The 17,838-nt window shown below is 35.0% G+C and overlaps 1 protein-coding gene across 3 annotated transcripts in view; it reads left to right on the top strand.

Annotated features, from left to right (window-relative positions):
• The window catches only part of LOC127848300 (advillin-like), a 150,033-nt gene that overhangs the window by 49,929 nt on the left and 82,266 nt on the right, over positions 1-17,838 (top strand). For all 3 annotated transcript variants that reach the window (XM_052380677.1, XM_052380678.1, XM_052380679.1), the window contains one exon: positions 17,080-17,276. In XM_052380677.1, the coding sequence (XP_052236637.1) occupies positions 17,080-17,276 (197 nt within the window). The remainder of the gene's footprint in view (positions 1-17,079; positions 17,277-17,838) is intronic.

Here is a 17,838-nt window from a genome sequence, read left to right as displayed (position 1 = left end):
AGTCCTTGTAAAGGGATGGTACACATTTTATGGGGCAGTGTTTTTTCACCATTTTGGGAATGGGGCTAGCTCCCTTTGGATTGGGAAAATAAACGGTGTTTTTATTAAAATTATGAAATTAGTGTTGCTGTTGTTTTGCTTAAAAATGCTTCAAAATTGAGAATACATGTGTTTTCAGTATTATATTTACTAAAGTTGATCTTATATGGATGGGAGATAAACAAAATATTGAGATCTAAAAAAAAAAAAAAATTTCAATCTTCCATTGGGAATTTTTAGCTCCATTTTGGAAAAATATTTATTTTTTTCCTTTGGGAATAGGGCCGATTACCGAACCCGATTTTGAGCGAAAAAAGACACTTTGGGAATAATAGCACTTTTATGGTCCCAAATTGTGTGATGTTGGAGTGTGTAGACCAAAGCTTATTTATTATTCTATGGGCCTTGCCATCTTTACTGTACAAAATGCTTTGTATTTTTTGCAATTATTACATGAACAACCAACAAACAAAGCAAAATGGATTTTCTGACAGAAACAAGATTTTATTGTGCATTGTAAGGTTATTTGCTTTTGTGCTTTTTAATATAACCCTGCCTGCCATGGTCGCAGTGCACCATGCTAGAATTGCATATGGAGGACTGGCTTATGGATATGTAAAACCAAGGCTTTATCTGCAAGTGAATTTGCTGAATAAAACGTCTTTTGCTGTCAACCGCTTGCTATTAGTTCATAAATGCTCTTCTGTAATGGTCTGAAAAAAATTGACATTTTAACCTATTGTGTTGAAATTTGTGTCTGAAAATGTTTGTGTCATGACAAAAAGGCTTTATGACCCAACAACAAATAAATCAGCATTTTTTTGTAATGTTAACTATATTTATCTTGTATTTTGGTTTTGCAGAATAAACAATGGCATGTCTATCTTCAGGCTGTCATCAAAACCTAACAGTTATGTATTTGTTATTGTAGAAATAAATTAACCGAACTGCAATTTATAATAATGCTGTCGGATTTATCATGATTGATGTTTGATTTGACAGTTAACATGCTAGATATTGCATGTTTTGTGATTTTTGTTGCTATACATAGATATATTGCTTTAGATGTTTTATGATTTTATGATTTATTGACATACAACGCTTTATAATCAACTATGGCAATAATAATATGCTAGCCATCACATAGAACATCATGATCGGCAAATGGGATAAAGAAACAAGAAGAATAAATTGATTATATTAAAAAAAACTTGTAGAACATTAACTTGGTTCACTTAAATTAAGTTTCCATGCATGAATGCACACATATACATGTTAAATGTAAACACATTATTAAGAAATTTCTACATGGAAATAGAACATTATAATGAGCAGGTTATATGTGGGAATAGAACATTATAATGAGCAGGTTATATGTGGGAATAACACATAATAATGAGCAGGTTATATGTGGGAATAGAACATAATAATGAGCAGGATATATGTGGGAATAGAACATTATAATGAGCAGGTTATATGTGGGAATAGAACATAATAATTAGCATGTTATATGTGGGAATATAACATTACAATGAGCAGGTTATATGTGGGAATAGAACATTATAATGAGCAGGTTATATGTGGGAATAGAACATAATAACTAGCAGATTATATGTGGGAATAGAACATAATAATGCGCAGGTTCAACATGGGAATAGAACATAATAATGCGCAGGTTCAACATGGGAATAAAACATAATAATGCGCAGGTTCAACATGGGAATAGAACAAAATAATGCGCAGGTTCAACATGGGAATAGAACATAATAATAAACACGTTTTTCAAATGAATATTACATATTAAATATATACATAATGACAGCCTCTAAAACATATGACAGAATGATATGATAGAATGAGCAAGAAACAATTTTTGTATGATAAAATATGTGTCAAAAGGTCTCAATGGTTAAATGGAGAAGATGTCAATCTTGCAAACAAGACATCATTTTTAGCTCGACTTTTATATATGAAATATATATAGTGGAGCTATCCTACTCACCCCGGCGTCGGCGTTAGCGTCTGCGTTAGCGTGCAAATGTTATAGTTTTCGTACTTCCCCAAATATTTTCTTTGTCCCTCGACATATTGCTTTCATATTTTGCATACTTGTTAACCAACATGACCCCAACCTATAAACAATAGCAGACAACTCTATCAAGCATTTTGTCATAATTATGGCCCCTTAACCACTTAGAATATGCAGCAAAAGTTTGCGTACTGCCCCAAATATTTTCAATGTCCCTTGACATACTGCTTTCATATTTTGCATACTTCTTTACCAACATGACCCCAACCTATAAACAAGAGCAGACAACTCTATCAAGCATTTTGTCATAATTATGGCCCCTTTTCCACTTAGAATATGCAGCAAATGTTAAAGTTTGCGTACTACCCCAACTTTTTTTCAATGTCCCTTGACATATTGCTTTCATATTTTGCATACTTGTTAACCATCATGACCCCAACCTATAAACAAGAGCAGACAGCTGTATCAAGCATTTTAACAGACTTATTGCCCCTTTTATACTTAGAATATGCATATTATTGATAAATCTATGTTAAAGTTTGTGTACTACCCCAAATATTTCCTATATCCTTTGACAAATTGCTTTTATATGTTGCATACTTTTTTACCAACATGACACCAACCTATAAACAAGAGCAGACCACTGTATCAAGCATTTCGACATAAGTATGGCCCCTTTTACACTTAGATAATTGATCATTTTGTTTAAATTGCCATAACTTCTTTATTTATGATCACATTTTATTATTACTTTGACAAAACAACACTTACCTGAATACCACAATGGATTCCACCCAAACAATACCCCACGCCCCTACCCAGAATCCCTCCCCCCCCACACCTCCCCCCCACCAATTTTTTTTTTTTAAACATCATCTTATAAATTACCACACCCCATATTATACCCCCTACCCCTTTCTGCCACCCCCCCAAAAAAATTTTTTTTTTTTTTTCCTTTTTTAATTTTGGAAAGATCGTCTAATAAATTATTGAATATGAACAATTTCCCCATGATGGCTTACGTTATACTGTCAAGCACTCGAATAGTCGAGCCCGCTGTACTCTGACAGCTCTTGTTAATTTCCATGCAGCAAGCATTCTCAAGAAACTATAATTTTCAATGGGTAAAATAATGACAGACAAATGTATGTGAGAGAACGCCCCTCTCAAATCAGTGATTGTTCAACAATTGTCATGCATGATGTCATTGTTTTAACCCTTTGCATGCTGGGAAATTTGTCGTCTGCTAAAATGTTGTCTGCTGAATTTCTGAAATTAGCATTTACTTCGATTTTTGTTCAAAGAATACTATCAGAATAGCAAACGTTCTGTAGCGTTTCATCTGAATCCAAACTGTTTGCAAAGGCCTTAAAAATTCGGTTTCAGCACTGAAAGAGTTAATACCTTTAAATAATCATATGTCTGGAGTGTGGGGTAGTTGTGGCTGTACAAGCATTGATTGTCTTAATCAGCTTGAGGTATCTTGTTTATTATGAATGCTGAGTTGTTGTGAAATTCCCTCATTATGTATGAAATATAGTATTAATTACTAATGATTTGACTTTGAATATAATTATGTTAAAAAAAATTGTTCAGTATTAACCATGTTTTGGATTTTAATTTTACTATTCAAATGGAAAAAGGCGCACAAAATGGCCCATGGTATGCGAAAATGTGTCTTATGATTTGACTTTGAATATAATAATGTTAAAAAATCTTGTTCAATATTAACAATGTTTTGGAATTTAATTTTACTATTCAAATGGAAGAATGCACACAAAATGGCCCATGGTATGCGAAAATGTGTCTTATGCGGCCAGGGATGCTTCAGACTAGGTTCACAGTTTTGCTGTCTGGTAAGGAGAATGCCGTCTGCTATAAAGTCACGCAAGGTTTTGGTTGTCTCATTCGCCTACCGTATCAGGGCCCTCGGGCCCTCGTTTGGCCGTTTTTGGGGCCGAAATTCGGCCTAATTCTACCCATAAAATAGTAGACTTTTTCCCTTATTTCAGCTAAAAATTTCCCCCTCAAAAAAAAAATTTTTTTTTTTTTGCTTTTATACCTATTACCTGTATACCAGCTAGGATCGTGCTATTAACCTTTGATTAAATGTATGTTATGTAAATTACATTAAAATATAGCAATTTTAAGTGTCGAATGGGTTGTGAAAAGATCTTCTAAAATTCCCCTTTTCGCCCAAAATGACGCAAAATTCCCCCCTCTAAGGACCCCGGCCCCATTCCACCAAAGTGTAGCAAGGGCCCTGCGTATAGCTCAAAACCAGAATACACTATTAGCTTAACCCTTTCAGTGCTGGAACCGGATTTTGAAGGCCTTTGCAAACAGTTTGGATCCAGATGAGACGCCACAGAACGTGGCGTCTCATCAGGATCCAAACTGTTTGCTATTCTGATAGTATTCTTTGAAAAAAATCGAAGAAAATGCTGATTTTAGAAATTCAGCAGAAGACATTTTAGCAGACGACAAATTTCCCAGCATGCAAAGGATTAGGCTAGTCTGATGCTAAGCTGGCTTTAAATAGCATAAGACCAATTTTCTCATAATGCAGGTCCATTCATGGTAACATAAATAAACATTTGTTAGCAAAACTAGTCAATTAGAAAATTTATGTCATTTTACAAAATAATTAATTGTGATACATCATCAATTTAAGAATTATGTTGTGAAAAAAAATTGTAGAGCGCTATCTATCATCATGTAAGATGGTTGACGGTGAATCATTGTCAACATGACTGTTAGTTATCAGCGCATGATTATTTAAACCCAGCTGGGAAGATGGGGAAAAAATAGTGGATAGACTGCAATTATGTAATTATGTTGTTCAAGCAAATACCTGTATGTGGGTGGATTTGGAGCTAAGCTTAAGATTAAAAACATTACTGTAAATGAATCTTATTGTGCGGAATTGTAAACAGTGCATGAGTTTGTGAATTTGTTGATTCCAAACTTCTATTCAATGTGATCATGCATGCCAAAAGTCTCAGATGATGAATTTGCATTGACTTAAACGTAAGAATGTTAATAATCAACATTGAACAAAAATGTCCCTTGTTGTAAGTTTAGTGTTGTTTTGTGTAGTCAACAACAACAAATATGAATAATGTTAATTTCTAGCATGAAAAGATTATTGACCAAGAAATTAAAAAAATATAATTGAACATTGTGTGAGAGATAAATCAACTTATAATTATGTAGAATGAACCAATTAAACAAATATAAGTTCATATCACATGTAAAAGAACATTATTTATCACATGCCATACCCTGTTTCCCATGTAATATAACCATTACATATTTTGTCGGCGTAGCTGTTTAACGTCACTTTTGACCTTAGATGACCTTCATTCATGATAGGTCCAAAATGAAAAACCCGAATTGTACATTGGCTAATAATACAAAAATCACCATAAACATTGGTAGTCTGGTTCCCAGACTAAAACAGTAGATGCATACAGTATCATTTGAACTGAAATATGAATATATTGTAAATTACATGTAAATTACAATAAATTAAAAACTGTCATACAAAACATCCTCTAAACATTACATCGAAACGTTTCTCCTTAGTTTGCGAAGCAGTATAGCATTAATCACATGTCTGTACAATTAAAAGAATCTATTGTTTACATGCCGTAGCGGCCACACTAAACACTACAAAAACAGGCTAGATTGCACTTTACCGGTACGCAGTTGTTTACCACTATCGACAAAGCGGAGGTTTGGGGTGGTAGCCCGCGATATATATAACTAAGGAAATATATAGGTGTTGGAAATATATCTGTCTTTGATTTATTGTAATCCATATTTGCGTTTATTAGTGAAAATATGTTTCTTTGTACTTTGTTTTGTTCATTTTTTATATAAAGTTCTGTTTTTCTGCAAAAACTTCATATCACTATGATGCTTGCAATATTGAGTATTTTATGTTTACATTCTACTAACATCTGTACGCATTATAACACATTATCTTTTATGATGCTCCCCCAAACAATTTTTTGGGGGGAGCATATAGTGGCCACTTTGTCTGTCCGTCCGTCTGTGTGTTCGTCCGTCTGTCCGTGCACAATTTTTGTCCGGGCTATTTCTCAGCACAGGGATGGAAACTAACGTTTTACAATGTGGGCAACCATCTTTACTATTTTGGTTGCCCAGCTAAAGACTAACGAGCCCAGTACAATGTACATGTCTTGTCATGTGTATCTAATACTTTCTTTAAATAAAAGATAATTGAACAAAATTGCTTGCATTACACTCTTTCTGTGTATAATGTCTTAATATGAGTCTGAGTTGAATAATTTCCTTGGCCTTTATGAATAAATATTATTAAAATTATTTATCAACAGTCGCCAATTTTATTAAATGTTTAATTGTACTTGAATGTTTCAAGCTTGACCAACTTTTGAATTTTAGTTGCCCAGGCTAAAATCTACTTGCCCCGGGCTCACGGGCAACCACTAATTTCCATCCCTGCAGCAACTAATGACCGGAATTCAATGAAACTTTATGGGAAGCTTCACTACCAAGAGGAGATATGCATATTATCAGCAGGTTTTGGTCAGATGATTTTTCACAGAGTTATGGCCCTTTGAAATTTCCATTAACTGTACATATATTGCAATTATTGTCCGGGCTATTTCTCAGCAACTAATTACCGGAATTCAATGAAACTTTATGGGAAGCTTCACTACCAATAGGAGATGTGCATATTATCAGCCGGTTCTGGTCGGATGATTTTTCACAGAGTTAATATGGCCCTTTGAAATTTTCCATTGTATATATAGTGCAATTCTTGTCCGAGCTATTTTTCAGCAACTTATTACGGGAATTCAATGAAACTTTATGGGAAGCTTCACTACCAAGAGGAGATGTGCATATTATCAGCTGGTTATGGTCGGATGATTTTTCACAGAGTTATGGCCCTTTGAAATTTTCCATTGTACATATAGTGCAATTCTTGTCCGAGCTATTTCTCAGCAACTTATCACGGGAATTCAATTAAACTTTTTGGGAAGCTTCACTACCAACAGGAGATGTGCATATTATCAGCCGGTTATGGTCGGATGATTTTTAGCTCATCTATTTTTTGAAAAAAAATTATGAGCTATTGTCATCACCTTGGCGTCGGCGTTGGCGTCCGGTTAAGTTTTGCGTTTAGGTCCACTTTTCTCAGAGAGTATCAATGCTATTGCATTCAAACTTGGTACACTTACTTACTATCATGAGAGGACTGGGCAGGCAAAGTTAGATAAGTCTGGCGTGCAATTTGACAGAATTATGTGCCCTTTTTATACTTAGAAAATTGAAAATTTTTGTTAAGTTTTGCGTTTAGGTCCACTTTTCTCAGAAAGTATCAATGCTATTGCATTCAAACTTGGTACACTTACTTACTATCATGAGGGTACTGGGCAGGCAAAGTAAGTTAACTCTGGCGTGCATTTTTACAGAATTATGTGCCCTTTTTATACTAAGAAAATTGAAAATTTTGTTTAAGTTTTGTGTTTAGGTCCATTTTATTCCGTAAGTATCAAAGCTATTGCTTTCATACTTGCAACACTTACTAACTATCATAAGGGGACTGTGCAGGCAAAGTAATGTAACTCTGACTGGCATTTTGACAGAATTATGGGCCCTTTTTATACTTAGAAAATTGAAAATTTTGTTAAGTTTTGTGTTTAGGTCCACTTTATTCCTACAGTATCAAAGCTATTGCTTTTATACTTGCAACACTTATTAACTATCATAAGGGGACTGTGCAGGCAAAGTTATGTAACTCTGACTGGCATTTGGACGGAATTATGGGCCCTTTATACTTAGAAAATTGAAAATTTTGTTAAGTTTTGTGTTTTGGTCAACTTTACCCCTAAAGTATCATAGATATTGCTTTCATACTTGGAACACTCGCAAACTATCATAAGGGTACAGTAAAAGGACAAGTTGCATAACTCTGGTTGTCATTTTTACGGAATTATGGCCCTTTTTTGACTTAGTAACTTTGAATATATGGTTAAATTTTGTGTTTCGATCCACTTTACTTCTTAACTATCAAGGCTATTGCTTTCAAATCAAACTTCAAATACTTTCATGCTATCATGAGGTTACTGTACCTGGCAAGTTGAATTTTACCTTGACCTTTGAATGACCTTGACTCTCAAGGTCAAATTATTAAATTTTGCTAAAATTGCCATAACTTCTTTATTTATGATTAGATTTGATTGATACTTTGACAAAACTACTCTTACCTGACATACCACAATAGACTCCCCCCAAACCATCCCCCATGCCCTCCCCCCCACCTCCCCCCCCTCCCCTCGAATCCCCCTCCTATTTTTTTTTTTTTTTTTTTTTTTTTTAAGATCATCTCACAAATGACCACCACACCCTCACACTATACCCCCCCACCCCACCCCCCGCCCCAAAGTATTTTTTTTTGAAACTGTTATAAAACACAAATATTTATTTTTATTATTTATGTTTGAAATACCGTCATCCTTCGCACCCAAGAATTCCAAACCCCCCCCCCTCCCCCCACCCGAATCCCCCCCCCTAATTTTTTTTTTTAAGATCATCTCACAAATGACCACCACACCCTCACACTATACCCCCCCCCCCCCCCAAATTTCATTTATTTTTAAACGGTTAAAAAACACAAATATTTATTTTTATTATTTTATGTTTGAAATACCGTCCAACCATCGCACCCAAGAATCCCCCCCCCATGTTTTTTTTGTTGTTTTTTTTGCATTTTTTTTCGCATTTTTTGGAAAATAATGTAATAAATGTCCACACCCCCACACTATACACCCCTCTTCACTCCACCCCTCCCTCCTTTGTGATTGAAAATGAGAGTCCCTTCACCTTTAAAAAGAAAATAGATGAGCGGTCTGCACCCGCAAGGCGGTGCTCTTGTTTACAGAGTTATGGCCCTTTGAAATTTTCTATAAAATGTACATATAGTGCAATTCTTGTCCGGGCTATTTCTCCCCAACTACTGACTGGAATTCAATGAAGCTTTATGGGAAGCTTAACTACCTTGAGGAGATGCGCATGTTAATTGGTGGTTCTTGTTAGATGATTTATTAAGAGAGTTATGGCCCTTTGAAATTGTCATCTGAGGTCAAAAACTATGTCACTAGGTCAAAAACTAGGTCAAATAATAGAAAAACTTTGTTTAGACAATAGAGGTCGCAGTTTTCATCCAATCTTTATGAAATTTGGTCATAATGTTTATCTTGATGGAATCTGGGTTGGGATTGTATTTGGGTCATCTGAGGTCAAAAACTAGGTCACTAGGTCAAAAACTTGTTCAAATAATAGAAAAACCTTGTAAAGACAATATAGGTCGCAGTTTTCATCCAATCTTTATGAAATTTGGTCAGAAACTTTATCTTGATGAAATCTGGGTTGGGATTGTATTTGGGTCATCTGGGGTCAAAAACTAGGTCACTAGGTCAAAAACTAGGTTAAATAATAGAAAAACCTTGTGTAAACAATAGAGGTGGCAGTTGTCATCCAATCTTTATGAAATTTGGTCAGATTGTTTATCTTGATGAAATCTGGGTTGGGATTGTATTTGGGTCATCTGAGGTCAAAAACTAGGTCACTAGGTCAAATAATAGAAAAAATGTCAACAATTTGTTTGTGTAGACAGTAGAGGTCACAGTTTTCATCCAATCTTATGAAATTTGGTCAGAATGTTTATCTTGATAAAAACTGGGTTGGGATTGTATTTGGGTCATCTGGGGTCAAAAACTAGGTCACTAGGTAAAAAATTAGGTCACTAGGTCAAATAATAGAAAAACCTTGTATATACAATAGAGGTCGCAGTTTTCATGCAATCTTTATGAAATTTGGTCAGAATGTTTATCTTGATGAAATCTGGGTTGGGATTGTATTTGGGTCATCTGGTGTCAAAAACTAGGTCACTAGGTCAAATAATAGAAAAACCTTGTGTACGCAATAGAGGTCACAGTTTTCATCCAATCTTTATAAAATTTGATCAGAATCTTTATCTTGGTGAAATCTGGGTTGAGATTGTATTTGGGTCATTTGGGGTCAAAAACTAGGTCAATAGGTCAAATATTAGAAAAACCTTGTGAAGACAATAGAGGGAACAGTTTTCATCCAATCTTTATGAAATTTGGTCAGAATGTTCATCTTGATAAAATCTGTGTTTGGATTGTATTTGGTTAGTCAGGTGAGCGATTCAGGGCCATTATGGCCCTCTTGTTTGTTTATTGACCAATCGCATTTTCTTAATTTGCTGAAATGACGTTGCAACGTCAAATGACGTCACGAAATGTAAACAACATTCGGGATTTATCATTATGTTTGCGTAAATATTTATTTAATTTGCTCATTTAAAAGCATGTGATAAAAAAGATCTGACACTCGTCATATCATACCATATTTTATTAAAGTCGTCCAGGAAATTTGTAACTAAGCTCACCAAAGGCTTGCTTACTAACAAAATTCCTGAACTCGTTTAATAAAATATGGAATGATATGACAACTGGTGCCAGATCATAAATATATTAAGTGGTGATATGATATACATAAGATCCATCAATTTATCTACAATATTCATGAAAGTTAGTGTCCTAACATAAACTACTGGGTTACCAGTATTTTACAAGTTGTAAGATTGCAAAGCATGAGTCATTGCTTGGTTGGGCTTATAAGTGACAAGTTGACAGATAATTGTATGAAATCTAACTTCAAATTAATATCTCCCTTAATGTACTAATTCTGTCAACTTGTCAATTATTTATTATTCATGTCCTCTACTTTTTCGGCGTAAGCTGTATTAAGCCAGCTTTTCACCCTGACTTGACCTTTGTAAGTGTCCAATAATATTCAAATAAAATTTCCCGTGGCTAGTTACGAATGAATACACTTCATTTATTCCATTGGCTGATTTGAGTATAACACCAGAACATTGGAAACATATCCGTGTCTTTGTAACACTGTTTTACTGCATGAAACAATTTTATCTCTAATGAAAAGGCTCAATAGATAGAACAGTTTTACAATCAATTTTCGACATAAATACAGTTTGTGCGTTCACCTTTTATTTTCAGAGAATTACCAGCGCAAAAGCGTTTATACTAAAGGCTATATTCTCATATTTAGTACTTACTTGCATTGCATTTCAACCCGCGAGGTTTTTGGGTCAATTCGCGGGCAGTGTGTGAAAGTCAGAGTTTATATACAGTTCATCACCGGAGTTTGCAGAAGGGGTTGCGATCTTTTCATTGAAGGAAAAAATTGGAATCTATGCTATTTTTGTCTGATGGAGTAAATAGTTTGTTTAGTCGCTTTGTCGATATATCAATATTTTAGGCACAGCTGTTGCCTTGGTCGTGTACAGTTGGCGTAAACAAGCCGTCGTTTCAGCAGCAGAATTGTTACCTAACTTTAATGCATTGCATTCCAATCCGCAAGGTATCAAGGTCAGTTTGCAGTCAGTTGCAGAAATCTTTATATAAATGCCGTCTCGTAAACTTTGTGCACTTGAAGTCTGTTTTGATCAGAAAGATACTAAATAAAGATATTCCACGATATTATTGTGGTATGTCAATTATCGATTTTTAATATGTTTTCAACATTTGCATGATAAGGACCAATTTTGATATAATTAATTAGAAATATTTATCCATTTAGACCAGTTTATTAAGCATGAGCACAATAATTCACTATACTATAATTATGCAATTAAATAAGATTCCAGTATTGCCGGCTGACCTATATGCACTCATTTATTTTCATGTTTCTTGTGTTTTTCTATTCTGTAAATATAGATATCTGAGTAATAATATCACATAAAGCAAAATAAGCCAAGAAATCTGGCGCAACACCCCGTAATTGATTTGCTTGTGATGGAGCTAAGAACTGCGCAGAAAAACGGCATCCGCTACTTTTTATCTCATAGAGATAACTTTTGATCGTTCATAAACATCGACCACAATCAACGCCGTATATCTTTTTTAAAGATATTTCTTGTTAAAACTCACTGGTTTATAATATTGTGTGTGATAGCAATTAACAATGAACAAACTTTAAAGCATCATTTATCAGAATTTGAAATTCTGTTTTAAAAAAATGTACATATTTCTTATTTTAGTAAACAACAAAATATAAAAACATGGCATTCTAGTAGAACATCTGAAAAAAAGTCACTGTTCTGTCCATTATAGATATCAACAAAATGTGCATGTGGTTTATATCAACAAAAAGGTTCAATATTCAGTAAATTCACATGCCAATATTTGATGCAGTGGTGGGCGTATGACCCCATGAGGCTGGTAATATGTCTGTCTAACTCTTTCAGTGCTGGAACCGAACTTTGAAGGCCTTTGCAAACAGTTTGGATCCAGATGAGATGCCACAGAACGTGGCGTCTCATCACGATCCTAACTGTTTGCTATTCTGATAGTATTCTTTGGAAAAAAAATCAAAGAAAATGCTAATTTTAGAAATTCAGCAGACAACATTTTAGCAGACGACAAATTTCCCAGCATGCAAAGGGTTAACTAAAATGATCAGAGTGGCCTTTGTCTGACATTTTAGCATCGGAATTTGGGAGACATCCTGGCTACTTCTGGCGGATAAGGCTTTGGCTAGCAAGAAACTGGGTTGGCGATTGTCATCAAAGGGAAATAATCCATGGTTGCTGAAGGCAGAGAATCAATCCTTGATCTGCAATACTTTTTAATTGAATTTAGCATAAATGAGTCTATCCATCAACTTGAATATGATGTTTCTATTGAGAGCAAGACAGACTTAAAAAGGCTTCTTTGTGCATTTGCTGATATGACATTATGGCTATCAAGGGATGATTCAAATACCTTCATATTAAAATGCATAAATCTGGAAATATGATTTGTGTTGTTATCTGCCGCCAAAGGCAAATGAATATAGAATTGGCATTGACTTTCCGTCTGTCAGTTTATTCATCTGTCACAAAATTGGTAGGGGATATCACTTCATCGAATTTGCTTGTTTTAGTTTAAATCTCCGTTCATAAAACAATTTTGCCAAATTCTAGAAAAGATGTTCTATTAATGTGATTATGCAAGGTTGATATTCTGGTGTGGTAAACAAGCATAAGGATGTTGCTGTTTTTTGTGCTGCAGCATGCTGTTGCACTCAAAATGTAAAGGCGTTAATTTTTATGCAAAGCAATATCAATTTTTTCAGTTAAGCTTATCATGAAATGTCTGTAGATTATTTTCAGTAAACAAAGATTATGCAGATTATCTCCTTCCTGTAAGATTGTGGCTTTTGAGTGTTGTGTTGTGCATTTGTAGAGTTCTTGGTATCTTTGACTTATTTAAGAACACATTGTTTTATGCTTAAGTTTGTTTGTTAATGGAATTATGCGTGTGAAGATTTTTTGCTTTTTCCAACAGTATTTCAAGTTATAAGTTGTATTTTTATGCCCCTGAAGAGATGTGGCATATAGTTTTTGAACTGTCCGTCAGTCCATCTGTCTGTCCGTTAGTCGGTCCGTTCGTCCGAAAACTTTAACATTGGTCATAACTTTTGCAATATTGAAGATATCAACTTGATATTTGGCATGCATGTGTATCTCATGGAGCTGCACATTTTGAGTGGTAAAAGGTCAAGGTCATCATTCAAGGTCAAAGGTCAAATATATGGCTTCAAAGCGGTGCAGAAGGGGGCATTGTGTTTCTGACAAACACATCTCTTTGTTTTAACTAACTTTAGGATAACAGGTTAACAGATTAAGTATTTTATAATGTTTTGCGATACTTTCTAATTATTGCATGCATTTGATATTGAATATTGTGTACTTGATATGCATGAAATACTAATCTGAATGCCTTTTGATGTACTTTTATTGAATACATGGCATGCATGAGATATTGACAATTTTCTTTTTTTTCAGTTTAAATTGATGTTTAAATTGCTCTGAAAAATGAGACAAGATTTATAACAATACTTGCAACAATATTTATTTCTGTAAAGAATGTAAAATGAAGTATGTATCAATGTGTTGAAAGTTTTCATATGATATAATAAGATGGGTAATAATTGACTTTGATAATGTTAAATTGTTGCTTTTACTACCTTAGATTTGAGCCCTGTTTGAGAAAACTAGGCTTAATGCATGTGCAAGTGTTTTCCCAGTTAAGCCTGTGAACTCTACACAGGCTTATCAGCTGTGAACTCTACACAGGCTTATCAGCTGTGAACTCTACACAGGCTTATCAGCTGTGAACTCTACACAGGCTTATCAGCTGTGAACTCTACACAGGCTTATCAGCTGTGAACTCTACACAGGCTTATCAGCTGTGAACTCTACACAGGCTTATCAGCTGTGAACTCTACACAGGCTTATCAGCTGTGAACTCTACACAGGCTTATCAGCTGTGAACTCTACACAGGCTTATCAGCTGTGAACTCTACACAGGCTTATCAGCTGTGAACTCTACACAGGCTTATCAGCTGTGAACTCTACACAGGCTTATCAGGTGTGAACTCTGCACAGGCTTATCAGAGACGAAACTGTCTGCTTTCATGAACAAAATTTAATTGCAAGTTTCTAAGAAAATCCAGTCTAGTCCGAAAGTGTCGTCTCTTATAAGCCTATTCAGACTGCACTGGCTAATATGGGAAGATACTTAACTCTTTCAGTGCTGGAACCGAATTTTAAAGGCCTTGGCAAACAGTTTGGATCCAGATGAGACGCCACAAAACGTGGCGTCTCATCTGGATCCAAACTGTTTGTTATTCTGATAGTATTCTTTGAAAAAAATCGAAGAAAATGCTAATTTTAGAAATTCAGCAGACGACATTTTAGCAGACGACAAATTTTCCAGCATGCAAAGGGTTAACACACATGCATAAAGCACTCTTTCCCCAGAGAGCTGCTCATTTATATTCAGCCATATCTATATTATTAAGTGCTCTGTTTTTTTATATCATTTTATAAGGTTCACTTGACATGCACATCCATTTTATGTCTGCTAGAACACTAGTGTGACATAAGGATTACATGTCTGGCATGAAGTACAAGAAATAAATCATCATAAATCCTCACTTTATTTTAGTTCACCTGAAAGTATAGGGTGTTTTTGCCACATACAGATGAAGGACACATCAAAGAAACTTTCTCACAGTTTTTCATATTCTTAAAAAATGTCATTAAATGAATTCACAAACAAAAGTGTTATATTTGGAAAAGCTTTAAATAATTATTATAGCAAGGTAAAAGATTCAATAAGAAAATATGTTTAAATACTGGGGTTTGAGCTGTGGACTTCTAATAGCAAAAGATAGCAAGGTACAACTACAACACAGATTTTTTTACCCATTTATGCCTAGCGTCTAGAAAAAAGGCGTATCATCAGGGTCTGCGCTGTTTGCTTAAAGGAATTTCTGTAAGAAATATTCTAAATATAGAAATAAATATACAAGACATCCCTAATTTTGGAAATAAATTGATCCAATGTAGACGGATGGGAGAGTCCACTAGGCATAAATGGGTTAATATAGGATGGAGAGTGAATGCTGTGTTGGAAATTTCTATTTTTGTTCCAATTCCCATTGATGATTATCAAAAACGTACTTATAGTTTTAGCATTTTTCATAGTCAGGAGTGTTATTTTGCTTGTTTGAAAAATATGCATTCTATCTATTTTTAAATGGCTGAAACATGTTCTGCTAATTTTTTTGCCCCCGGATCAAATGATCAGGGGTATATAGTTTTTGGCCTGTCTTGTCATTCAGTCCCAAATCTTTAAGCTTGGTTAAAGTTTGATAACTTTTGCAATATTGAAGATAGCAACTTCATATTTGGCATGCATGTGTATCTCATGGAGGTGCACATTTTGAGTGGTGAAAAGTCAGGTCAAGTTCATCCTTCAAGGTCAAAGGTCAAATATCATTGTATTTTTCTTTCCTAAAACTTTAACCTTCGTTAAAGTTTGGTCATAACTTTTTGAATATTGAAGATAGCAACTTGATATTTGGCATGCATGTGTATCTCATGAAGCTGCACATTTTGAGTGGTGAAAGGTCAAGGTCATCCTTCAAGGTCAAAAGTTAAAAAAATACATTCCAAGGGAAGTATAAGCTTTAAAAGGGAGATAATTTCTAAACCTGCCAAATGATATATTGAAATTTTATTTCAAAGCGGCAAACTAGGGGGCGTTGTGTTTCTGACAAACACATCTCCTGTTATTTTAAGCCAAGCAGTCAATAAGTCTCTTTAACTGCCCTTGCTGAATACCAGCATACTCTGTATATACAATATCTTCACTTTTGTATACTGCATTTGAAATATGAGAAAGTTATCACTTTCTAAATGTTTTGAGTAATTCAGCTCTCCTATTTACTGTATAAAACGTGTTGTTTTTTTCATCCAAAACAGACTTAGGACTTTATTATTTTCTTGGAAAACTGGGCTTAATGCATGTGGGTAAAGTGTCATCCCAGATGTGCAGTCTTAACAGGCTTATCGGAGCCTACTTTTCAAGCTTGTATGGTAATTTTCGTTTAAAGGAAGCCATTTCATAGCAAAAATCTGGGGGGAAAGTGTCCTCTCCTATAAGCCTGAGCCATTTGAACAAGCTTATCTGGGAAGACCCATGATGCACATGCGTTAAGCCCTATTTTTTCATAACGAGGCTGATATATAATAATAGCCTTTTCCCACCTCCCAAAATGAAGACTTATGGTGTCCTAATTCCTCAGTCTGAGGAGAAAACAAACCTGCGTTATTGACCTGAACATAATAGAGTGTTCTTCTCTCACAGATGAAGGAAATTAAATTACAGCGGAAAGTGTCATCCCTTATAAGCTTGTTTGGACTGCACAGGCTAATTTGGGACAACACTTTACTCACATGCTTTTAGCCTTATTTTCTATGAACACTGCTCAGAATGTAGGTTCCTTCAATGTAAGTTCAAACAAAACTAGCATGATATACCTGAAGAAAAACAGAAATTTGCTCCTCTCTGTCACAGATCAAGGACTCTAAGGGCGCCCTGGACTCCCACATCCATTTCTGGCTGGGCAAGGAGACCACACAGGACGAGGCGGGCGTGGCGGCGTTCAAGTCTGTGGAGCTGGACGACCTGTTGGGGGGCTACCCTGTACAGCACCGAGAGGTCCAGGGCAGCGAGTCCACACTTTTCCTGTCTTACTTCAAGAAGGGGCTCAAGTGAGTAAAGGGTATCACATGGGTAAAGGGTTTCAAGTGTGTAAAGGGTCTGAAATGTGTTAAGGGTCTCGAGTGAGTAAAGGGTCTGAAGTGAGTAAAGGGTCTCAAGTGAATAAAAGGTCTCAAGTGAGTCAAGGGTCACAAGTGATTGAAGGGTCTAAAGTGAATAAGGGGTCTCAATTGAATGCTGAAAGGGGCCTTTTCACGTTTTGGTAAATTGACAAAATTTTAAAAAGTTGTTTCAGATTCGCAAATTTTCGTTTTAGTTATGATATTTGTGAGGAAATAGTAATACTTAACATTAAGGCCACGACTTTTTTTTTTATTGGTTTACAAAAATTATTTTGAAAATGGTCCATCGGGCGGTCGAAAAAAAAAAAAAAAAAAACATCATTGGAAAAAAAAGTTAATACTAATAACATCAGAACAAAAACAACATATCTTTTATAACCTTAACACAGAGACAAAAAATCAAATTATGCAATGAAACACATCTATATCTTCAAATGAAATGAGTCCTAACAGCACCTTATGTAACATCAGGCAATTTTAAACACTCCAT

Source organism: Dreissena polymorpha, chromosome 10 (assembly GCF_020536995.1).
Source record: "Dreissena polymorpha isolate Duluth1 chromosome 10, UMN_Dpol_1.0, whole genome shotgun sequence".
Lineage (NCBI taxonomy): Eukaryota > Metazoa > Mollusca > Bivalvia > Myida > Dreissenidae > Dreissena > Dreissena polymorpha.
Note: the sequence above shows the minus strand (reverse complement) of the source record. Positions and strands in the feature narration are given on the sequence as shown.